Source organism: Athene cunicularia (assembly GCF_003259725.1).
Source record: "Athene cunicularia isolate RWA chromosome 5 unlocalized genomic scaffold, athCun1 chr5_part1, whole genome shotgun sequence".
Lineage (NCBI taxonomy): Eukaryota > Metazoa > Chordata > Aves > Strigiformes > Strigidae > Athene > Athene cunicularia.
Window position 1 is genome coordinate 42,348,333 of NW_020799101.1, and position 24,497 is coordinate 42,372,829.

General features: G+C 50.2%; 1 protein-coding gene across 1 annotated transcript; it reads left to right on the top strand.

Moving 5' to 3' along the window:
- Nucleotides 1–315: 315 nt before the first annotated feature.
- CREB3L1 (cAMP responsive element binding protein 3 like 1) lies at nt 316–23,381 on the top strand. Its single transcript, XM_026849340.1, has 12 exons — nt 316–375; nt 508–736; nt 5,487–5,647; nt 7,333–7,411; nt 8,340–8,497; nt 9,098–9,247; nt 10,051–10,109; nt 11,977–12,045; nt 14,362–14,461; nt 18,461–18,581; nt 18,994–19,240; nt 19,642–23,381. Exons 1-12 carry the CDS (start codon nt 316–318, stop codon nt 19,676–19,678), a joined length of 1,470 nt encoding a protein of 489 aa, XP_026705141.1. The 3' UTR covers nt 19,679–23,381.
- Nucleotides 23,382–24,497: the final 1,116 nt, after the last annotated feature.

Consider the following 24,497-nt stretch of genomic DNA (forward strand, 5'->3'; position numbering starts at 1 on the left):
TTGATCCAACTGATCTTTTTTTCTCAGACAGAAATCAGCTGCCGGGTTGATGTTCTCTGGGGCATCAGAGTGCCTACTGCTGCTGGCAGAGAACATGAGAAAGTGCCTGTCACCAAGCACAGGTGCTGAAAACCGTGATTTTCTGCCACACTTGTATTTTGTCATCACAGGGATTTCTTGCCGTGTGCTCTGTTTGGCTTGTTGTCCCAGTGAGATGATGCTAGGAAGCTGAAGACAGGTACCCAAGAGGAAGGGGGAGATGTCAGAATGTAGAAGAGTTTCACAAGTGTTTGTGGCGTAGATAAACAGGCAGAGATGTACAGCACCACGGCCCTTTCTGTCTTAATTCAAGGTGTTTTTATCAAACTGATGCAGGCAAGGGATAGGAACTGCTTTTTCCCATCCAAAAGGGCTGTTGCTGAGGTTTGGCTCTCAGTGCAGAGGAAGGCTCTCAGATCCTTCTTGGGAGTTGACACTAACAGTCTCTCTCCCATTGTATTTCCTCAGCATTTTTCAGAGAACCTGGATCACTTCTCTGACAACATGGAGGATTTCTCCAACGACCTCTTCAGCAGTTTCTTCGATGACCCAGTACTGGCTGAGAAGAACCCGCTGCTGGACATGGACCTGGATCCACCCACTCCAGGCATCCAGGCAGAGCACAGCTACTCCCTCAGTGGAGACTCTGCTCCCCAGAGCCCCCTTGTGCCTGTCAAGACTGAAGATAATGCTAACGGTGAGCATGAGATACGCACACTGCACAGCTTCGGGCACATCTGTTAGCAGCAGCTTTGGCTGGCTTCCATATATAAGGACAAACTGGCTATTCCCTGGGCTTTCGCATGGCTAATCCAGGGAAGAATTTGTTCTGCCCTTGTCAAATACAGCCCACATTTTTCCCTGCAGTTTGTGCTCTTACAGTCACATTGCTCCTTTGCCAGGCTAACTGTTATTTACGAGGACGATAATTGGTTGTGGTTCAGTGTGTTGCCAGCTTCTGGCAAGCAATAGGCAATGTTTCTTTAGGACCCTGCAAACCTGGGTGTGGATGCCTTAGACCCAGGTCTGTTTTGGCGTCAGGCAGCAGGGTTTTGGCTTGAACAGACAAAGCATGAGTCTCTGGCTGCAACCAGTGCTGGTACATGTGGAAAGCTAAGTGGCTTCTTTACCAGCAGATCTTTTAGTAGGAGACAGAGAGGAACAGTCATTTCAGAACCTATTTTTAAAACAATTCATTTCAGGATAATTTATGATGGCTGGATATTTTTAGAACCGTCCTTGCAGAGAGTCCTGTAATTTGTGGGACTGTGTGGGTGTCCCAACAGCTGATGGACACCAGGCTGCCTGAAAAAGCAGTGGCACAGGCTCAGTATACACAGAAGAAAGCCATTGCTTTGAGTGAGAGTGAGACCTGGGACAGAGGCTTTCCTCTCATGGCCAGGAGTGATTCCAGCTCTCTGGTACAAACGCCAAGGCAGTGGGAGAGGAGCTGGCCTCTGCTGCCTCTTTGGTCCCTGCAAAGGGCACAGCCATCAGTGCCATGTTCCTTAGAGGCCACTCAGAGAGGTGCTGGGAGAGAGGCTTATGGCAGGCCAAGCAAGCTCTGCCTTGTATCAAAAAAAGCTTTCCATTTACATTTCTTTTCCCTTAGCTTTAACCCCAGTACAGTCTTGGAGGGCACTCAGCCCAAACCGGCAACCGGGCGACTAACAAAAAACAAACCAGCATGAGCACATAAACACATCTTTATTTTGCCCCTGCAAATGAATGGGAGGAGGTGAGGCTTGGGAATGAGAGAAGCAAAAAAAGCATGAGTCTGTAGACAGCAATGAAATGAAGTCTGCCTGCCTGAAGCAGCCTCAGGGACTCCTCTCTGAGACACTTGTCACCACTTCTGCTCCTCTCCTCTGTGCCTGGACATGCCCCTGCTTCAGCTGCAGTGTCTTCAAGGCAAGACCAGGGTGTGACACTGGTCCTTGGGCAGAGGCCAGCACAGGGTGTACAGCACATAACCCAGGAGAGTTTGAGATGGACGTGGCGCTTGTGTGCTCTGAGACTACAGATCAGGTCTATATAGGAAGTAAGGCCTAGTATTAATGTGGCAGGTATAGGGGTATTTATGCACCCAGTCCTGCAGCAGAATAATTCAACCCATCTTTCCAGGGCTATCTTGGCTCATAATTAGATGTGAGTCATATTCCAGTGTAGCCCTGAGTCAGGTCCAGTATTTGCAACACTGTGCAGTCCTTTTGGCAGAGCTTCATCCAGTCTCCGTCCTTTTAGACATTCACTTCAAATTAATTACCCAGGAATAGCTTTTCTTTAACATTAAGCAAGCTCTGCTTGGTCTGCAGAGCTCCTCAGGAATGCCCGGGCTCCGTCTAGGCTTGGAGTTGGCTGAGGCTTGCTATTTATCAGGTTTCTCCCAGCTTTTCTGCAGATCTCCAAAACACTTCCAAATCCTGCCCCTTCCCACATGGTTCCCACTAACTCGGGTCAGCTGGGGCAAGCCACTGGGTGCATTGTGACCCTGCTTATCAGTGGAGTCTGCTTTCCAGATGGTTTGTGCACATGGACTGGCTGCTTCGGTTCTCAGTACCGGCCCGCAGTTCTGTGGGGTGTGATTTGATGCCAGGAGCAGGGAGAGCCAGGGTTGTGCAGAGCAGTGGATGCTGGACCAGCCTCGGGCTAGTGCCCACACTCCAGTACAGGTCCTGCTTCCTCACTGCTCTTTGCCTCTCCTCCTCAAACCAGGGCAGCTATGGATTTCTTTCAGCTGTACTTCTTCCCATTGCGTACAGAGTATCTAGAGCTGAGGATGAGCTTCCTGGCATGCCTCACCCACCAAGATACAGTGAAATCTGCAGTGGTTACAGGCTGGCCATACCTCCGAAAGGTCCTCTCAGGCAGCAGAACATAGATGTGTCCACACAAAATGCTTCCTCCTCAGTATCTCGTTGACCCTCTGATGGTTTATGTGTTTTTTGATTCTATGTAACCCAATCGCTCCCCAGATAAATCTCCGAGGGTGGGAAAGAGAGCAGGGTCAGAACGCAGACAGGAAATGGGAGGACAGTGCATACTCATTTGAGTGTCTGCTCCTTGGGCTGTCTGGGCTGACAGCACTGGGGGCTGCTCTTTGGCTGAGTCAAGTCTGAATGGGGAGAGCCCTTGGTGGTCTGCTCACCCTTGTCTGGTAACTTGCTTCAGCAGCAGCCCTCCCAGACAGAGGGTGCCCCACGCCTCTGAGAAAAAGAGAAATGCAGAGCTTTGCAACAGAAAAAGAGGATGAAGAAGATGAGGCTTAAGATCGCAGTAAGGGAAGTTCAGATTAGCCAGTAGGCACAACCTTCCCATAGTGGGCATAGTGAAACCGTAGAAGAGATTTAATGGGGGCAGCTGTGGACTCTATGTCACTTTGCAGAGGGGTATGATCAAGTCAGACAACCATCTGTCAGGACTGACACAGGGTTAGTTGACCTTGCCTAGAGCAGTGGGATAGACTGGAAGACCACCCAAAGTCCCTCATCTCTGTGACAGGCTGTGATTAGGCAGAAGAAGTCAGTCCAAGTTTTCTGGCTGCAAACACTTGTGGCTGCCTGTGTAACACCTTGCCTTCTTCCATCAGAAAGGGCTTGTCTCTGGGACTTCACTGCCAGCTATGGGCTTGGTGTTCTTAGCAGGACAGAGAAAATGCAATTTGGTCTGTGTCTGCTCGGCAGCCTCGCTATTATCACAGCAGTGCAGCGTAGCCCTGCCTGAGAGGCTGCTGAGGACACTGGCCCCGTGCGGCTGTGGGAAGCTCTAGGAAGTGATGCAGCAGCACTGCGAGCGGTGCGCACTGCTGATATGCACACACTGAGCAGCCACAGGAACTCGTGTCTCTGCTTGAAGGTGTCCAGTCACACAGGGAGCTGTAAAGAGTGAGCCTCTGCTACAGAGACCTATACAGGCAGCAAAATAAGAGGTTCTAGACCAAAGACAGGAAGACAACATATTCCGCTGGTAAGGCGACCCTGTGTTAACTGATAAAATTCTTGCCCAGGCTTTAACACCACTGTGTCCAAGCAAAGCCAGAGGCAGGATCCTGCCCTGTCCTCTCCTGAGGGCAACAGAGAGTGAGTTGGGCAAAGATGGTAAGTTACCTTTAAGTTTAGCCCAGATGGCAACTCCCACACAAACAGCTGGTTGCTTGTATTCTTCTCTGTGCAGGCTTTTCCGGAGCTGAGAAGGGCCTTTCTTCCCCTCTCCCCTTACCAGGATATCTTCTAGACTGAGACCCGGGCAACATCCCTGGGTCTGTGAGTGCTGTATGCAGAGAGCAGTGCAGAGGGGTCAGGGAGTGAGCCCGACTGTGGCCTCATGTTGAGCCAACTGGAGCACTATCTGGTAACAAACTTAGCAATAGTCTGTCCTGTGTCAAGCCAAATGCATTTCTGGTTGTCAGATAAAAAGGGGAAGAGAAGGGATGAGGATTAGGGAGGAGGATGCAGGCTCCAGGCCAGCTAGGAGTAGCTTTTTGGCAAGCTGAAATGTTTGAAGAGCAATGAGGGGACCAAAACTTTAGAGCAGAGCCCAGGCAACTCTCCTGTCTAGAAGATTTTTTTTCCTGTCTGAGCTGCAGCTTACCCACCACTGCCTGAATCCCATCTCCTGGGATCTCTACTTCCAGTGACAAGCCAGGCTCACACCAGAGACGTGCACGGGACAGAGCAGGCAGAGGGTGAGGGGAGCATCCCTACACAGCTCCATTAAGTTATTTTCAGACACTTCCTTTCCCTCGCTGCTTCTTCTCTCCCTGCCAGCAATGGCAGCAGGGCACAACTGTAGGCAGCAGACCCCCTGAGCTGCGCGGTGTGGAGGAAGGAGCCTCACGGGTCAGGCTGAGGGGAGCAGCCTTGGGAGCAGCCTCGCAAGCAGGTGCCACATCGGACTTTCTTCCACAGAAATGGACCTTCCTCCTATCCTGTCATGCAACAAGGCTTCCTCTGCTTGGGAGGCCGAGGCAGCACTGTCAGCCTTTCACTGTCGTCGTGCTTGCCCTCTCTCCAGCTCTCTAGCACAGAGATAGTGCTATTCTTGGTTACACACCTGGCAGTTCTGTGATGCTGGCCATGCTGCCTAAGGAGCAAGAGCCCAGCATCCACCTCTCACTGAGCTCTAAATATAAATAAGCTCCAGAGGATGAGACTGAGACATCACTGGGGGAAGACACCCTGCAGCTGTCCTCCAGCACTTGGGCTGCACAGTCAGAGCGGAGCAGAGACACAATCCCTCTAGCTCTGTCCTGTCTCCTCCCCGCACGCTGGGGGTTTATTCCCTTTAGTACTCTTGTGTTGTGGGCCTGCACATGTTTGTGTGGTGACAGTGCTAAACTTGGAAAGGCAGCCTCCCCAGATGGGGGGAAGCTGTCTGCATGGCTTTTTTTTTTTTTTTCCTTGTCCTGTTCTTGCTTGAGTTTGACTCTCACGTTGTGCATGTTTCAGAGCTGGAGAATGGAGTGTGGTCGCTGGGACCCAAGCTCTGCTCCATCATGGTGAAACAGGAACAGAACCTGGCTCTAGACCTGCCTGAGTCCCAGCTAGCTGCCAGCTCCATACCAGTGCTGAACCTCAACCCTCTGCAGAGACTACCAGTCCCCGAGGAGGTGAGCCCATCTAAGATCCATGGGGAACCTGGGCTCCCACACAGCAGCACCCCTGGTGATGTGGACCCAGCCACGTGACTGCAGGGTCGTGCTAGGTGATTTAACCACTGGACAGACAGGAGAAGGTGATACAAAGCCCAGATACTGCATTACTTGTCATTCTCCTCTTGAAATGGCAGTCAGAGGAGCAGCACTCCTGATGTGTTCTTGATTCCTGCAGTGAAGCTACAAGACAGCTGATCCTTCCAGAGAAAATGGTGGAAAGAGGGTTTTCTCCAGCACTTACAATCTCAGTGAAATAAAATTTCAATATAACAGTCCCAATGTAAGTTAAATACAAGCATGTTTCCTTGGTACAAAAGCCAAAGGCTTTTAAGCTTGCACGTGCTGGAGACCTGTCCTCTCCGATCTGCCAGTATTTCTGTAGCCACTCTTGGCTTATTTTCATTTTTCAGAGAACACTATCAATTAATGTGATGCCAGTGACCCCACTGTTCCCAAGTATAGACTCCTGCTCTGCCACTGTCTTTTTCATGGCCTTGGTCTTATCATATGGCCTCTCACTTTTCTCAGCTGCTCACTGAAAATGGAGGTCCCACTGCAGGTCCTGCTTGCTTTTTCCTGTGAAGCAGCAGGAAGAATAAGGGGCCACGTCTTTTGGTCATCTCTAAGTTCTTAAGAAGTCTGTTTGTCTGAAGGAGGCTCACTTTTGCCACTGGTACATGGGTACAAGTTGAAGGCTCAGTTTGGCAGGGCCTTGAGTCCAGCTGTGTTGGATGGGAAGGTCTGATCAGTCTCACATAGACCTTGGCTATCTTGTAGCAGCTCAGTAGATAACAGTAGAGCATCTCTGGGGTTCACTTCCTTTTTTCACTCATGCTGAGCATCTTCCCATTTAAACAACCATCCAAAACAAATGGGTACTTCCAGCCAAAACTGTGCACAAACTTCCTCCATTATTTACACAGCTTGAACTTGCTGTGCCCTCAAAGCTCTGCTGTGTGTGCTCAGCAGCCATACCATGGTGCTCTCTCAGCTGTGTTTACAGTCTGGAGGAGTTTGCAATGTGTCTGTTTAGTGTAAAAACTCCCCCAGCCTTTGGTGGGCTGGTGGCTGGCGAGCCAGGGGAGCTGGGGGGCAGCACAGCCCAGATGGTAATAAATCTACTCTTTATTTAACTCTCAGTCCCCTCCGATTGGAAACAGCTGCCCGGTGGCCCTGGTACAAATCATGTGAGCAGGACAGGGGTTTTGTTCTGGTTCTGGTTCTGTGCAATCTCTATACTCCCATTTTTAATGAAGGCAGATCAAAGACGACTTCCCATGGTAATACATGGGTTGGTTTAAATTGCACTGTCTGGGTCTAGCGAGGGAAGAATTGACAAGGATAAAAGTCATCTCCCTTTTGGAGGTACTGGGTAAACAGCTTGGCAGGGTATCCATCCACCACTGCCTCTTCCTCTGCAAACGTGTGTTTGCTCTCTGTGTGCCCACTGACACAGATCTCAGGGGTTTATGTTTGGACTCTTGGTTTCTGTTATGTGTAATGAGAGACTGCTTTGGGGCAGAGCTGTGAGATGGGGCAGGACAGAGAGCCGGGGAGAAGTGGCTATGAACAGAACTGGTGGGAATCCTCTGGGTTGGGAAGTTGGTAGCACCCAAGAGCTCTTTCTGCTTCTCTTCTAGACTCCCATAGAAATTACTCCAGCGCCTGTGATCAAAGCTGAACCCAAAGAGGTGAATCAGTTTCTAAGTGTACCTGCAGGTAAGAAGATAGAACTTGCTGATTGACTTAAATCTCTCTATATTACTCAGATATAGATCATTACAGGAAGGAAAGACAACACCTGAGAGCAGAACTATGTATACAAGGTAGCACTGGGGCATAGACCAGTGAAAGAGTGAGCACTGCACTGTTCCAACCTAGATCAGTGTCTGGACCAGCAGCCGCTGATCAGAATTGTTCAGACAGGGACTCCCAGGCAAAACAGGCTACTTCAGAGTTGGAAATAGGCAAGAGTGCCTTTAAAATCCTGAGAGAGACTGCAGTGTTATCCAAAAACAACTATCTGAAAGTCAGGAAATTCAGGATCCAGTTTAATTTGAAAGAAACCCAAGCATCTGAAAATCTGCCGATGCACAAATGGAAGCACTATAGGAACTCCCACTGCCGCAGAGACATTCCTTAGGCATATTCCCACCTCCATTAAGGCCCCCAGGGCTCTCCAGTACAAAGTGGGGGCAGTTTTCAAGTGCTTGGAAACCAACTGGGTGACCGGAGGCCCTTTGGATCAAGTGTGCTGGCAAGTGTGTGAGCCCTGCGGTGCTTTTGGAAGAGCTCTTCTCTTAGAGAGGTTCCTGCACTTGTGAACAGGCTATGGAGCAAAACATCACAGGCTTTGTACTCCGTTTTGGTTGACACCTGGGTACCTTATTGCTTTGTAAATACCTTCAGTGTCTTGGCAAAGTCCCTGCCAGCTCCCTGACTCCTGCAGTTCCTAGTTTAGCACATTTGAGGTCAGCCTCACCTCAGTCCAGCCTTGTTCTCAGACCCACCCTGTCTTGTAAGACTCATCACCCTCTCCTTTCAGTCCTGTTAGGCAGTGCCTTTTCCTGTTGCTACTCGGGGCCCTATGCCTGTACCAAAAGGCTGACATGGCAGCCATTGACTTGATTTTCTTATCTCTCAGTAGATGACCTGGTGCAGATGCCTCCAACTCCACCCAGCAGCCATGGCAGTGACAGCGATGGATCTCAGAGTCCCCGCTCCCTGCCTCCCTCCAGCCCAGCCCGACCTGCTGCTCGTTCTTCTACTGCCATCTCCTCCTCACCTCTCCTCACAGCACCACACGTAAGGAGGCAGCAGGAAATCACTGGGACACAGGGCTCCTTGGTGCTCAGAGGGGATTGGAGACTTCCCAAGGCTCACCTGGAGAATCCTGCCCTTGTTTAGGTCTCCAAGCTGAAATGCTCTGGCAAGGCAATGTAATGTCTTAGCACAGGGATGTGGGGACAGGACGGTGCTCACAGGAGTGAGGAAGGGTGCAATGAGTCTTACACGATGCCTACCAGCAGCTACCTTGTTTTAGCAAGTGCTGTCTTTCACCCTGTACTTTGGGAAGTGCCCTATGCACTGGAGGACTTTCTGAAGAGGTTAATGGAAGAGAAAAGAATAACTAAGAATCCCCATAACCAGACTGTATTTTAACTATCGCCCAAAAGTTATTTGGTGGGATTCTGCAGTGCAAGTGTGTAGCCAGCCTCACCATGAAGGAGCAGATGCCCTCCCAAGTAAAAGAGGAAGGCAACTGCTGAGCTGTGCCCCCAGGATCAGGTTGAGAGCAGGAAAGAACATATGTACTGAGCCCCTAGCTGCTCTTCAAGGCTTTGAGGAGTATCTCTGGGATAGAAGTCCTTGCTGACGCTGACGGCTGCTCTCTGTGTGTTTCAGAAGTTACAAGGGACCTCTGGCCCGCTGCTCTTGACTGAAGAGGAGAAACGCACCTTGATTGCCGAGGGCTACCCCATTCCTACCAAGCTGCCTCTCACCAAAGCAGAGGAGAAAGCACTGAAGAGGGTCCGGAGGAAAATCAAGAACAAGGTGACTGCAAAAAATGTAACCCTGCAGTTCCCACAATTCCAGCGCATCCTCAGCTGACTAGTACTATAGTTAGCCTTGCCTCCTCAGCTGCAGTGCAGCTCAGAAAAGGTGGGATCCTGCCTTTGGTACACTGGCACGAGCCTCCCAATCCACAGAAATGGTGCCATGGAGCACCTCTGCACGCATCCTGTGTGTGCAGCCATATCTGGGAAGTATGGCCTGCAACCCAGCTCCAGGGAGTGTGTGGCCTGCGATGGCGCCCACAAGCTAAGGCATCACAGATCAGACAAACCAGCCAGGTTAGGCCTTGCTGTGGAGGCAGGGAAACAATCCATTGCGCAGTGAGTGCAGGACGGGTGATGCACAGAGCTCATTAGCCAGGCAGAGGCTGTGAGACTTCAGACTGTGATTAGAAAGCATCCCACGGGAGAAATGGTGAGACCCTGAATTAGTCACCCAGTGACTCAGAGGTGGTCTGGGGCAGAATCTGCCCAGATGGCCACAGCACGTACCCATGTGAGTCAGAGGAGATCAAAGCAACTCTAAAGATGCTCTCAGCAGTGAGGGGGTCAAGCATAGTGCGACTCATGGTTGTGGCCTACAGAAGGCTGCATGCCTACAGCATCCATCCCTCCCTCCCAGTTTTGGCCTGGATACCAGTAGGAATAGCAGACTGGAAGGCGACTTCCCCATTTATCTTTAGGGTGCTGTGTATGCAGGGAACAGACAAGATGAGGGACCTGCAAAGAAATGTCTAGAGGCTTATGATACTGACTCCTCTCTAATGGCTGCCCCCCTCACAGATCTCCGCTCAGGAGAGTCGCAGGAAGAAGAAAGAATACGTGGAGTGTCTAGAGAAAAAGTAAGTTTCTCCTTCTCAGTCATACTTTTCAAACAGAAGCCCTGTCCATGCACAGCCCCCCTTTCTAGTGTTTTTGTCTCTGAATTGCTTAAAGAGTACGATTCCTTGCAAGGCTGGCTGCCCAGAAGTTTGGTTTGGGATCCTGCCCCTACTCCCCTCCCTCCTAGAAATCCTCTTGCAGGATAAAGATTGCTCTAGAAACATTGCGTTTCCAACTGCTTAGTTTGGCTGGTCCCCTGCAGAACACAGACCATTTTGGCTGACAACAAGGTGGGATTTTGGGTAAGAGTCATGTTTCCCCACTAGAAGTTGCTTCTATTTTGTCTGTCCCATAAGCAGCAGGCCTTCTGAGGGCACTGACCATGGCTTTTTCCCCTCTCCTCCCATGAGGGTGGACACAGAAGCATTTGATAGCAAGAAAAAGCTTGGACTACAGTTATTCCTCAGACTTCCTCCCCTTCCACCGTTTCCTGCATTAACTTTGTTTTTTCCTTTGCAACCCTGAGGCAACCCTGCATGTATGGCAAGCATAAGCCTAAGGTGACATCACATGACACTGACAGGGTAGAAAATAACTTCTGAGGGCCTGATCCTTTGATCCCCTCTGTACTAGCAGCTCCTGATGGGCATTCCCAGGCAAGGAAGAATGGTGGGATCCAGGTGCAAATTCATATTTCTGTTTAAATACCATCTTCTTCCCTGTTGTTAACACCACCTGAGATCAGCAAAGTGGAAAAAAACAACCCCAAACCCAACTTCAGTTGACTCTTCCTCCTGATGCTATTTGTTTTTCTTCTCTAAGTGTGGAGAAATGCTGAATAAAAACAGATGACTCAAGGCACCTTCGAGTTCTCATGCCTTTCCACAAGCAGCACCTTGACGTGTGTGAGTGTGTCCAGGTATCCAAGCACATCACCTCCAGCTAGTGTCCCACCTTGACACCCAGATCCTTCAAGCCGGGGCTGGGAAGTTGGCTGGCCTCGCTCAAGTGGCAGGTCCAGGGGTTTTTGTGCTTGGGGCCTCTTCCCCAGACGTGGCTCTGGTGCCTGTATGTACTCAGCGGTTTGTTACGCTAGTGCATTGCTGTGACAGATGGCTTTCAAACAATGCCAGGTTTAAATGTGAACCAAAAGCAGCATTCAGTGAATTTTTTTAATGGAACGAGTCTTTGGTCAACTTGGCTTTCTGTCAGAGCTGGTTTGTCAAAACCTGTACTTGAGCCTTCACCATTCAGTTTGACACCTTTGCTGCAAGCCCAGTTTTTACACGGAACGCCTGGTTTCGGAGGCTGTGCTGGAAACCTCCGGCAGGATCAGGCTGTGTCCCTGGCCTGCCTTCCTCCGGGCCTGGAGACATTCCCCTTCCCTCGTCCCATCTGCAGCCTAACCGCTTTCCCTGCCGAGGCAGTGGGAAGGAGCCTGTAGGTTCTCTGCTGCCCTCAAGTGCCCGCACTCGGAGCTGGCCCAGCGTTTGCACAGAACTGTTTGGTTTTCAGCCAGGCGGGTTTCTTAATCCGGGTGGGAGAGGTTTGAATTTGTCCCCCTGTTCCTTTTCCACGCTCCTTAGGGGGGTTTGGAAGTGATGGAAATGTCTACATAACTTTGACCTGCCTGTAAGTGGATGCTACTGGCTCTCCCAGCCCTCGGGAAAGCCTGAACGGGGAACTGTCACACCTAACTGTCCACCTGCAACCTCATCCTTGGTTCCTGGTCTGTCGGGGCTGCCTGCAACCAGATGGGCCAGGAACATCTGGCTCCAGGTGATGGATGAGGCCAGTGAGCCTCCACACCCCGCGAAAAACAAGGATTACATTTTCTTTATCTGTCCGGCCCTTATAACTAACGGGCTATGGGTTTTATTCCCACAGGGTTGAGACATACACAACAGAAAACAATGAACTCTGGAAAAAAGTGGAGACCTTAGAAAACGCAAACAGGTGAGAGGGGCTAGAGCTGACCCTCTGTGGGTAGGGTGGGGTGGACAGGAAGGGAAGCCAGGGGAGCACTGGGGCGAGAAGAGAAAGGCAGGCTCCCCCAGCTCCTGGCGGGACAGCGCTGCTTGGCCAGGCCCTGGTTTTCGGCCCGTGGCAGCAGCGAAGCAGCTGGGTTTGGTTAGCGAGCCTGGAATGTTTGTGTTGGGACGGCCGGGCCGCGCCACAGCAAGGGGAGGGAGGGAAGGCATGTTTCTCACATCTCTTCCTCCTTCTCCCTGCAGCCCTTTGGGCTCATGCTGCCCTCCCCATTGCTCTCCAGGCCTCTGGCTGTCTCCAGGGCAGATGCATCGAGGGAGGCCCCTCACACCAGTCTCTCAGAACCACTGTTTCTGCTCTTGGGCTCTCTGGAGGAATACAGGGCCCTGGGCATAATGTACCTACTTCAGGTTTCTCACGAGAAAGAGCTGAACAGACGTGAATACAGGGAAAGCCCATTCCTGTAATAAAGGTGGAGATCCCAGCTCCCACCAAATCCAGGGCAACTCCCTGTGCATGTGTTACCCCAGCCCCTGCCCTGCCTATTCCCCTTGCAAAGCAAGCCCGGAGAATCTCCCTCCCATCTCCTGCTGCTGCTCACCTGGAAGGAACAAGCTGCTCCTGCAGCCCCAGAGCAAGCCCCTGGCTCCCTCACCCAGGAATCTGGTGAGCACTTGTGCTCCTAATATACAGAGCTGGCCATCTGATCACCAGGGGAATTTACTTCCCAAATAACGAAGACTCCCACCCTGCAGTGGGGATGGACAGCTGGAGGAGGACCCAGCTCTGCTCCTTCTTACTGGGTGCAGCAGGTGTGAGCAAGGGCAGGGTCAGCTGCAGGGCTGGTCAGGGGGACACTCACTTCTATAGCCCCGCTTCTGTCACCCCCAGCTCGAACTGACGGGGAGAACCAGAGAGCCAGTCCCACCACTCACCCCTCCTGCCATCCATGGCAGGAGAGCTGTGGCCCCAGCTTCCAGTCCAGCCACGGGTGCCAGCATGGGGGCTGTCAGGCATGATCTGGCTGAGGTGTGTGAGCGACCGGAGCCTCCCATCTGCCGGGGACATGGCTGCCCAGCTGCTCTCATCCACGGGGCACAGCCTGCCTGCCGCCCAGCATTTCTGGGAGCGCGGGCAGCCCTGCTGCTGAAAAGGCATGAGCCCCACCCTGCAAAATCAAAAGATTGGCCTAAGAGCCAGGAGATTTATTTTTTTTTTTCAAAATACACATTATGTTCTTTCTAATTGGGTTTGGTTTTTGAGCACTGCCAGTGGGACACTCTGTGCTTCTCTCCACATATACAAAGAGCAGAAAAGGATTTGGAAAGAGATAAAGCTGGGATTCTCCTGCAATCTCCTGGCTCCAGGACCTGGCATTTTATGAAAGCTCAAACATATTTGTGTAAAACAGTCAGTGCTCCCAGGGGGAAACACGCAGTAGCCTGCATTTCAGTAATTTGCAGCCCTTGGGAACTGTGTGCTCTGTAGTCTCCTTCATCCCAGATTTCTTCACCAGCCCAGTGAAAGGTTTGGTGTCTTAGTAACACACCTTCCACTGTTTTGTGTTTATGTGTGCCGATGCCCATGTTCAGTTAAATGGGGCAGAAAGACCTTAGCACATGTTCCAGATGGGGCAGCCAGAGAATGAATTAATTGTTAAACTCAAGATTTGGCTTTGCCCACATCTCTCTGCAGAGCTTGCCAAGACTGAAGAAGCTGGAGGGGATCAAAACTGGTTTTTAATTTTGTCTCCACCATATGGTTCAGAGCACAGGTTGGGCGGCAGAGTGCATGTCTATTGAGTGAAGTGGCAGCAGGCGGGCCTGTGCTCAAGGTCTGACCTGACTACAAAGTTCAGCCTCCATCCCAGAGCTTGGCTTTCATGGTAGCCTGCATCTCCATTGCTTTGGGAGATGACTAGTTAGGCTTTGAGACACCCAGGAGTCCTAAATGAGTGGGGCATTCATAATGGTGGGTAGTTGCCTTGAAGATTGTGGCAGATCTACTGGTGAGGAGATGGAGGGTGTTACCTCAATGTAGCAGCACCCTGGGACATTCTTCCCACAGTTCCTGCACATGTCTCAATATATCGGCATTTTTTGTTTCTTGCTTCCCAAGCCTGTTTGGTCGGAGAGCTTGGGCAAGATATATCAAGGGGGAGATACTTGTTTTCACAAGAAGGAAAAATCAGGGTAAAATATGAAGGGGATAGTGGTATTCTTGCATCACTTATCAGCTGCTACCTCCTTATCAAGTTTTGATTTGGGTTGTTTCCTATTCCAGGACTCTGCTCCAGCAGTTACAGAAGCTGCAGGCTCTGGTAGCTGGGAAAGTCTCCAGACCTTACAAAATGGCTTCTACGCAGACCGGGACCTGTCTAATGGTATAAGCTTCATTTCAGTCTTCCTTATTGGCCATGCTTCCCCAGACAGCTTTGTCGATTGCTTGTCTCTGCCCCCTTCCCTGATGCCCAGATCTGTTGCCAGTTACATCTGCTCTCTCCTTTTGTGTTAGAGTCACCAGAACCAGGCCCTGCATCACACAGACATCAGTAGTGTCAGTTGTTTGTGCAACAGCATTAGAATAATTCCTGCATTTCCACTGTTTTGTTCCTTGGGCAAAACAGCACTTTATCTGCTTTTTGTTAGCTATCAGCCATTCAGCAAAAATCTTGGGTGAGCTTCCATTGTAACAGGCAGAGTTTTCGTTTGCAAGGTTGGTAATGCTTAATGTTTAACTCAGCAGGGTGGATGAAGAGGCCAAATATTCCTCCCAGTGGGCATTACCTTGTGTTGATCAGCAAGAAATGGCATCTGTTCTTCCTATGCCTGCACATCAAGCTTTGTTAAATCGAGCTGAAATCCTTTTCATTTGCCCTTTTGACTAACCAAAATGACTCGGGGTTGTCTGTTGGTTTTGGTAATCCCTGTTTGCCTCTCATTTCTCATAGTGGAGGATCATGGTTAAACAATATTGGCTTCACTGTGGATTTTTGGGACATGCCAGTGTGTGGCCATAAATAGAGTCAATTGCTTATTCTTCACCTCATTTTTTGCCGGGAGGGAAGTTTCTGATCCATGGTAAAAATATAACCTTCAACCCTGTGATGTCTTTGCAGGATTATCATAGTAGCTGCTTGTGACAAATTTGTCAGAGTTAGTTATCTATATCTAGTTATCACTTTTGTACTGTTAACAGGCATGAAATACAAGCAGATGGTGAGGTGCTTGCCCCACTTTCTCATCATCCTCAGTGTCCTGAGGGGTTGTTTTTCGCTCTCAGTCAGTTTCCTTGGTTCCAGAGCCCCTGCTCCATAATTTCCAGCACTTTTTCCTTTCAAAATCTGCTCAAACTTTTGCTACTCTTTGCTGCCCCCATGTCAGACGATGGGCTGTCTTTTCTGTTGGCTGCTCTGTGGCTTCATTCCCAAATTCTTTCCACATTTTCGGGTGTGACCCAGCTGGGCCCAGTGACTCATTGCTCCTTAATGCAGCACCCTTGGCTCCAGCAATTCTTCATCCCTGCTACCTGGAATGAGAAAGTCCAGAAGAGGTGGCTTCCGGACATCCCCTGTGCTACAGGCTGATAAAATGCCTAATTTAGCTTCCCAACAATGTCTTATCTCTCCTTGCTGCTCCCTTCGTTTCACGGCATCCCAGCCCACACACCAACTCTCTCAGGCTTCCTAGCTTTGAAGCATTTCAAGAATTTGTAATTTGCTTTTCTATCTTTGGCCAGCTCCTCTCATAGGCCTCTTGAGTTCCTGTTTTCCCTTTTCAAATACAGCACTCTTTATCACGACAGATATGTAGAATCATCATGCCTTGAAGCATGGGAGTGGAGCAGAATACCCTCCTTTTTTAGCCCTGTGTCATTCCTGCTGGATATTTGACCAGCCAGTTCTTGAGGCTTCCAGTGATGAGCAGCCCTCAGCCTCCTCAGGCAAACCATTCCAGTGATTTGTTATCTTTCGCAGATAATGCTTTCTTGCTATCTCAATCTTCTTGCAACAGCTTAAGCCTATAACAGCTTCTGCCCACTGTAAGCAAGATCAGTTTACCCTCCCATTGTGCAGCTGCATTTTACATATTTGAAAACTATGGGTTTTGAGCTACTCCCTTCAGTCTGCTCTGCTAAATCACCACAATTTCTTCAGTCTTCCATTGTAAACTGAGTTACTGAATCACAGCTTGTTCCCAGAGCTCTCATCCAGACTTTCTCTGAATGCCCTGAATCTTTTTGGAAGTACAGGGCCCAAAGCTGGACACAGTGTTCCACCTGAAGGCCAGTGCAGAGCCAGCCAGCCAGCAAGTCTGTTCATATTGCCTGGGCTGAGATTTGCCCTTTGCAAAGTGACACTGACTTGTGCCCACCTGGTGCTCCATTTTAACCCCCAGAATAGCTGCCTGGCCATGTAGTCGCTGACATGTTTCCTCTGTTAATCAGCCCTGCTACCTCACAGGTCTCAGCAGGTCCTGGAGTTTGTCTGAATGGATGTGCCCATTGTTCTCTTGGACCACTTCTCCTCATGGTCAAGATCATTCTGAATTTGAATCCTGACCAAAAGCCAGTCTGCTTGTAGTCTCTCCCATCTGCACATTTGATACAGTCCATCATCCAAGTCAAGCTTAAAAATGTTGAATCTTGCCAGAGCCATAACAGATCTCTCTGCTACTCCATCTGCTACTTCCTCCCAGTTTGACAGTGAACCATTTGATAAGTACACTCTCAGGACATTTTTTTTTTTGATTAATTTTGTCTCCACCTTTCCAACTGGTTTTGCAGTAGTTTCCTCTAGCTTAGTTTCACTTGCTTTTCAAGAGGTCAAAATGGTGAGATGATCAAAAGGTGTGAGATAAATGGTACTCAGAGCCAAACCAAGAGTTATTGTTATGAAGTGTTATAGAGCTTGAACTGGAGCCAAATCAAGCATCAATCAGAGTTAACCTGAAACAAAAGAGCGTAAAAACAATGCTGGTTTCCAAAGCCCCAGTTGAAAGCCATGTTAAAGCAAGATATTAAGTATACTGCTCTTTCCCAGCCCATAAAGCCATTTTATTTCAGAAGAGAAGAACAGGTTTCACAGGGCTGGCTCCCCTTTCTGGAAGTTGTGTGTTTGGCTGTGATAATTCCAAGCAACATCTATTCAGAATTTAATTTTCCCCCATTTTTGTGAAATAAGAGTTCTAAATGCCTTATGTGCCTCTATGCTGCCCACATATAATTTCCTTACTTTAAAACCAGACATGAAGAGTCTTTACATAGCATAGTATACCTGTGCTATTATTTTAGCTTCCACATCTCCTGGAATCCACTGGTGGTCAAAATTACCTTGATGTACCAGCTTCTGTGCACTACTTTGGCATGGCTATTCCAAAATAGGTGGTTATTCTGAAAAGCAGTCAGGCAATTGCTGGTTGTCCCCCCAGGTGTCCCCACAACACAACTTAGCTAGTTTACACAAGGTAGTAGAAATCACCAACAGATGCATTGCCTCTTTGACGTGCTCAGCCTGAGCGCTAAGCTGGCAGCAGCTAGTTATATACCACCCGTGGCACATGGGTATTCAGGTAATAAGCATTTGGCTTTGTATCATTTCCCATGTGTGCCCTCTTGCTCTGTACCGGTAGTTCCCTAAACACTATAAAGACCCTTACCATCAGCTCTGGCATTTCACTCTGAAGCTTTACTGTTACGGCAGAATTTACAGACAGGTGCAGATCTACCAGAGGGGGATTTCCAGGGAGCTTTCAGCTGCCTCTTTCCTTATACCACTGCCCAGTAGCTCTGACTGGTCTGCCTGACAGCAGAAGGCATGGACACATGGTCCTGCATATGTGCATGTCAACCATAAATGTAACCCTTTCCTTGGACTCTCTGCCCTTGCTATCAGGTGTTAGGTGGCTGCAGTTTTGCTGTCTTTTCTGTCCCTGCATGGACAGTAACTTCACTTTGCTATGTGCTGTGCTATCTCTCACATTTCTCTGGGTGAGCTTGTTTTCTTACAGCCCACTGCAGCTCCTACTGAGACAATGGTCAGGTTCCCTTTGGTCAAGTCAAAGTTCGTCCCTTCTGTTGAGTTTCCCTCTTTCTCAACTTGTTCCCCAGCTACGTCTTCCATATCTCTCATCAACTGGACAGGCAAGTTCTCACCATTCAACCAGAAATACTTCAAATAAAGCAACACGAGGATGCTTCTGACTTCCTTTTTTAGATTTGCAGCAGACATTAGCAGAACAAGCCCTTTCCCCTTCCTGTGTGATCACAGCAACCCAGTTGTCAGCCTGACCACATGTTCTCATGCAGCCTCGCGTTTGTGTGCTGCAGGGGGAGTGCTTCCTCATGGTTAGTGATGCTAACTCTGTGCTGGTGTCCTCCCTAGGTGCTGGCACTCTGCTTCGTTCTGATCCTGGGATCCCTGATGCCCTGTCTCCCTGAGTTCTCTTCAGCATCACAGACAGTGAAAGCAACACCAGCACCAGATATTTACACAACTAGTAAGAGTGAGTCTAACGTGGTTCCTCCATTTCACCCTGTCAAACCATTTCCAGCTCTTCTCACAACACTTCCCTCAGTGCCTACCCCATATGGTGGGGCTCTGGCGAGGGCAGATTCCTGGCCTCTCAGTGGTACAGACTCTGATAAAAGCACCTTGTTTGGGCCTGTCGTTGTTCTCTGCTAACCATTGTCCCAAAACATGACAAGTGTCAAAGGAAGGAACATGAGGGAAAAGTCCCAGAGCGGACTGATTGTCTTCATCCTGGAGCTGGGGGGAGGTGGGTATCCTGCAGAGCAGGCTGTTACACGTGGACATAGCCATAGCTGGGTGAGCACATGCTGAAACCATCACCATGGCCCACACCCACTGCAGGAGACCTTGTCCTCATTGTTAACCAATGCTCTCCTTTTTTCCAGTTCAGTCACGGAGCCTCCTTTTCTATGATGAGGGTGCTGGCTCCTTAGAAGAGAGCTATAGCTCCTTCCTAACCATGGACCATCCTGAGGGGTGGGAGGCCGAAAAAGGGCAGTCTGAGGAGGGAAGGCCTCATCTGGCCAGGACACATGAGACGGCCAAATATCTGAGCAAGTCTCAGCTGGAGGGTCCTGACCAGAACCAAACTGACCCAACTCTCACCGACCTCAAAGAGCAATTCCATGAGAGGTAAGCAGATGGGGGCCACCCTCGGAGCCCCAAAAGACAGCATGGTGTCTGGGAGTGAGCAACAGGCACATCCCCTCTGCTGCAAGCTAAGGACAGTGATGTGCCTGGGACAGGCAAATTAGCTCAAGAACAGCGGCTGGTGGAGGTCAATGCTGACAGGGAACAAAAGACCAAGTTTATTTCCTCGAGCAAAAGTTTGGGACTCCATAAAGCTCTGTCTCACTGACACAGAGCTGAGGAGGACTGGGTGAGTCAGGTGGTCCCAGGCTTGCTGGCCATTCAGTGCCCTGGGGAAGGGCTCCATCCAGGTCAGAGCAAACCAGCTGGGCACACAGAGAGGTGAATTTGCATAGGAGGCTGCAATGAACCTTGACTGATGCCTTGTCTTTTCTTTTCCTCAGGGAGACAAGCTCCAGTGAGACAGCTGAATACTTGTAGCAGCTGCTGGACCTCAGGGCCTCATCTGTCTGATTGCAGGATTCCCTCCTCACCGAGCAACTGAGGGGACTTGGCAGGAGAGGACGCTGCATTCAGACACTCCTAAACTGGCCTTGGGTTCAGCTCCTCCCCTTCCCCATGCCCACCCCACCCCCGTTAGTACTGAGCTCTCTGAAGGGAGTGGCAGGACTGCCAGAACCAGCAATAAATGTCTGGCAAAGCCCTGAGACGTCGTCTTCTCCTGGCCTTACCTCCTGCTTAAATGAGCACTACCCTATGGATGTGGGCTCACCTTGGAGTGGAGGGAGATCAGGGGAAGCCCCCAAACTATTCAGCTCACTCCACAAAGCCTTCAGACTCCCCCTTCAGGGGGCTGTCCCCAGGCATGTACCCCTTGGCTACATCAGATGCACCTGACGGAGAGAGAGTGCTGGATTTACTTTCCTGCCTGGGGGACTTAGGAGTGGGTGATGCTGGTGCTGGAGAGATGGCTCTGGAGAGTTTGAGCTCATTTCTTCCCCTCCATCTGTGTTAGTATACTTCTGCTTCTGTTGAGAGAAAACCTAGTTCTCCCTTGCTCTAGTTTTCTCTTGATGGACATGCCTACATAACTTCCATGCCAACTATCTGCAAAGATCTGCACACAAACGGAGTCAGGGGGACAGATCCCAGACAGATAAACCACCGTAAAAATTAGCCAGCAGCTTCTGGGCAACCAGAGCTCTGAAATAGAGAACAATTTTCCCCAACAACCCACTTATCCCCACCCTCAGCACCCTTGCTTTGGCAGGGGTGGTATTTCCCTTTCTGTTCCCAGCTTGGGCCCCACAGTGCAGTGCTAACCAGGGCAGTGATCTTCTCCCTTTCCACTCTGCAGACCTCCTGCTTGGAGGTGGGTGGGAGAAACCCACTCCCGTAACCTGATCCCCCTCCCAGCTCTCCATCCTCAATTCTGCTTCATGCCAAATGGGGTCTTTCTAGGAACCATCAAAGAGAGCTGTGCAGCCCATCGGAGGCCTGTCAGGTAGCCATCGTTCCCCTCACATCCTCCCTGGGCACAGCAGTGTTGTGAAAGCCACTGAGGACATACTGGCATCTCTGGTGACAGGTACGTCTGTCAGGAAAGAGCTGGCATGTTGGAATTGGCCAGGGTCACCAAAGACTGTTTTAGACCTCTTCCTTCTAAGTGCTGGCACCAAAGGTAGCAAACTCTTGCCCTACCACCCTTCAGGCCAGACTTGCCAAGTTTGGTGCTGAAATGACCTCATCTCAAGCCAACGCCATCCTCTTTAGCACCCAGACACCCATTTCTGACCCTTGTTCCTCCTCAGCAAAAGTCCTGCTGAAAGGCTCAGGCATCTCCTCACTCCGTTCCCTCAGCTGCCATTTGATGGAAGGAGAATCTGGGGGACACATGAGTGTCAGAGATCTGGGATGTGGCCGGTTGCCCTGTGTTTGTACACGGGATTCCGTGTGCTCTGCCAGGTCTCAGAGCAGGCTCCTCCTTGGCTTGTTCCTCTCCAAGCACCCTGGACTCACTCTGCACTGCCCCAGCCTCTCCTCTTCCCCCAGGCTGGGAGTGGAGAGGGCTCTCCAGAGAGGAAGGATGGGATGGCTTTTGCTCAAGGACTGGGAGAAGTGAGGGAAGGGCCCTCACATCCCTCTTTTCTCCCTTTTGACAACTGGTTTTGCCCTCTGAAGCCATTTAGGAAAAATTTGGACACAGCTAGCTGCAACCATACATGCGTAGCCAGTGGGGTGAGGAAGAGGAAGGCCTTCAGCATAGCTCTGCTCTTCTCAAGGTTCCCACAGGACCTGCTGGTCACCAGATACCACTGCACTGCCCATCCTCCACCTCCACCCCAGCACAAAGAACCACTGCCGGGCCCAAGCACGCCCTCCTCCACCCCAGCACTTCCACCGAGCATGTCCCCGTGCCTCCCACTCCCACCATTGTACAGAGACCAAGAGCAGAACTCGTTTGTACATAATGAACCTTATTTTGTATTATTGCCGATCCCTTAAGATATTGTATTTTGGAGACTCTCAGATCCTATTTTCAGTATTGTATTTTATTAAGAATTAGTGCGGGCTTGGCATCTATGAACTTCTTTCTTGTTAGCAGCTCACTTTCCCATTATACTCCAGCCTCTACCCTCCCAGTTTGTTTTGTTTTGATTTTTCAAACCACCTTTCCCTCCTTCTATCACTCGCTCTGCATTTGCTTAGTGAAGCAAAATAAAAATAAAATAAAAAGATGCAGCATCAGCCCTGGGTTGACAGGTCCTTTCATTGAGGCATGGTTGCCACACCAGCCCACATGCACAGCCCCTCACCTCCAGCTTCCCCAGTGTCCCATTCCCTGGCCACGCGTAGAATTGGTTCAGTGCTGAGAACTTGTGCTCAGTGTCAGAGGCTGGAAACAAATTTGTGTGTTTTATTTCCAGCAGCGCTGTCATTTCTTCTGCAGTTCTGAACAAGTCAGAACTCTTCTGCCTCAGTTTCTCTTCCCTCTCTGAAATACCGCTAACATCATCCTCTTGGAAGGAGGAAGATTATGGAAAAAGTTTATGAGGTCCGATGAGCTCCTCTGATGAAGGTCTTGTGCAGGGGTCTTTACAACAAAGACATTGCTAGTGGCACTGTGGCTCTGGTCCCATCCTGTCTGAAAAAATACTTAAATCCTTCCATTAACTGTAAAAGCAGAGCAGCTGCGCTCTGATCAGTAACGACTGGGACCTGGCTGGCGCTCAGCCTGTACCTCTGACAGTCCATTAACATCTGTGAAAACTGATAGGTTTTGTCCTGATTTTGTGTGAAACACAAGGCAACAGGGGGTCTAGAAAACAAGTCTTCCTTTTCTAGAAAGCTCTGAGTGGGTTTGTTAGAATTTGGCCATCGAAATAACTCCTTGCAACCAGGCCCTCTGTGCCAGGATGGCAGCCCAAGCAGGAGCCCCTCTCGGAGATGCTAAAAGGTGGCTCCATCTTGGCTGGGCTGGTACAGCCGGGCTCTGTCTTTGCCACGGAAGGAGGATATGAGGCTCAGGGCTGGCAAAGATGTCTGTGACTTACAATTTCTTTGTGGGGAGGAGTAAAGCAGTGAACTGTTGCCACCCTGTTGTGACAGGGCTGGCCATCGGACAGTGGCTGAGAAAGAGGAGCTCTCTTCTCTTTCCTGGGTCTGTACTGCCAAGAGGGGGTTTGACGTGGTGATCCATGGTGGGTTTGTCTGACACGGGTTTTACAGACCCCACAGAGCTCCCTACTCCTCTGCATGCCCACGGATGCAAGGAAATGCCTGACCTTGCCCTGCAGTTTGTGTCCTGGGCCTGAACTAGTTTTAAATCAAGGGTCTGACATTTTCCCTGAGGCACCTTGTCCAAAAGCAGGCTGCTACCCCTTCAGCAACGTGATGTACCTTCCCCCACTGCGTGACCACAGGCTTCCCCCTGCACCTAGCAGAGGTGAGGGGCTCCTGCTTTGGTCACCCCTGTGAAACATCACCCAGCTCTTCGGGCATTGACTTCCAGGAAGATTCTCGCCTGCACCTTCATATATGCTGCAAAATGTCAAGGGAAATGGGTGCAAGAGGGAAGCTCCTAAAAGGACAAATTCTCAGGCTTTGGCTTCTTTAACACTGATGCAGCCAGAGCAACCAGAATCCCTGTCCGTCAGGAACAAATTTCCCTTCATCTCAACAAATCTTCCTAATTCTGCAGTCTACTGGATAACTCTGAGCTGCTCAAAACAGGCACATTAGGATCATGCTATGTCTTCCGAAATTCAGCCAGCTAATCACACCTACCAATTTGGCTACAGCAACTAATTAGAGCAGAACAAGAACATTAGCAAAGCAAGAGGGCACCTTCTTTACAAGTCACCTTCAGCCTCACTCACTTAGGCTGGGTCTGCTCCAACTGCCCCCAGCCAAGCTCTGCCACACCAAGCTGGGCTTTTGCCCATTTAGGGTCACATTTCTAACAACTCTCTGCACTGTCAATACGTACAAGCCCTGAATAAAAGAACGCTAACGGAACATGGGCTTCATTTTTCAGAGACAAATTATTCCCAACTGTTCTCTGTTACCAGGCCAACTTGAAAAAAAAAAAGAGAAAAGAATTGGCTTTTGCTGCTCACCACTTCCGAGCAGGCCACTGGCAGTGCGTGGCAGCAGCCTGACGGGTACGTTGAGTTTGTTACAGAAGGACATGTGCTATTAGGGCTCTCAGAACAGCATCCCCGCTCTCTGAGCCCAGCATGGTCCCTCCTGCTGTCAGCGTTTGGGACTCTACTAGCAGTGCTCACACAGATCCATCATGGGATCGGCAGGCTTTGGTCCTGCTGCCTGGCAAGGAGCCTGAGCCTGGGCTTCTGGACACCTTCTGTGGAGAACGGGGCGGTTGCACCTCCTGACACCCCCAGGTGCTGAGGGCTTGTTAATAGCAATGGCACCAGGCTGGATGCTGACCCAGCCCACCTCAACCTTAACAAACCTGTGTTGATTTTCTAATCTGGTGGCTGAAACCAGGTTTACAGGCAAACAGAGTGGACATTCCTCTTCCTGTGCCCAGGGGAGGAGACTGTACCCTCCCAGAGCTTAACTTGCCAGAAATGCTTCGTAGAAGGCTCGTGCCCTGCCTGTGCCTGAAAAATCAAGGACAGGGTTTGTATGATAACACCGAGCTGCCCTTGTACGGCCCTGTGTCCCCTCACAGAAGGAAATCCCCACCCAGGGCACAGGAGAGGCCCTTTCCTGCCTGTGGCCCAGGTAAGGGGGTGACCCCCAGGTAAGTGGGTGACCTGGCTCAGATGAAGGG

Excerpts from the sequence above, each read along its gene's own strand:
- CREB3L1 (XM_026849340.1), top strand. The coding sequence starts at position 316 with ATGTACAGCACCACGGCCCTTTCTGTCTTAATTCAAGGTGTTTTTATC. Across the intron at positions 7,412-8,339 it reads GTTTCTAAGTGTACCTGCAG|ATGACCTGGTGCAGATGCCT; the intron begins GTAAGAAGATAG and ends ATCTCTCAGTAG. Across the intron at positions 8,498-9,097 it reads CTCTCCTCACAGCACCACAC|AAGTTACAAGGGACCTCTGG; the intron begins GTAAGGAGGCAG and ends TGTGTGTTTCAG.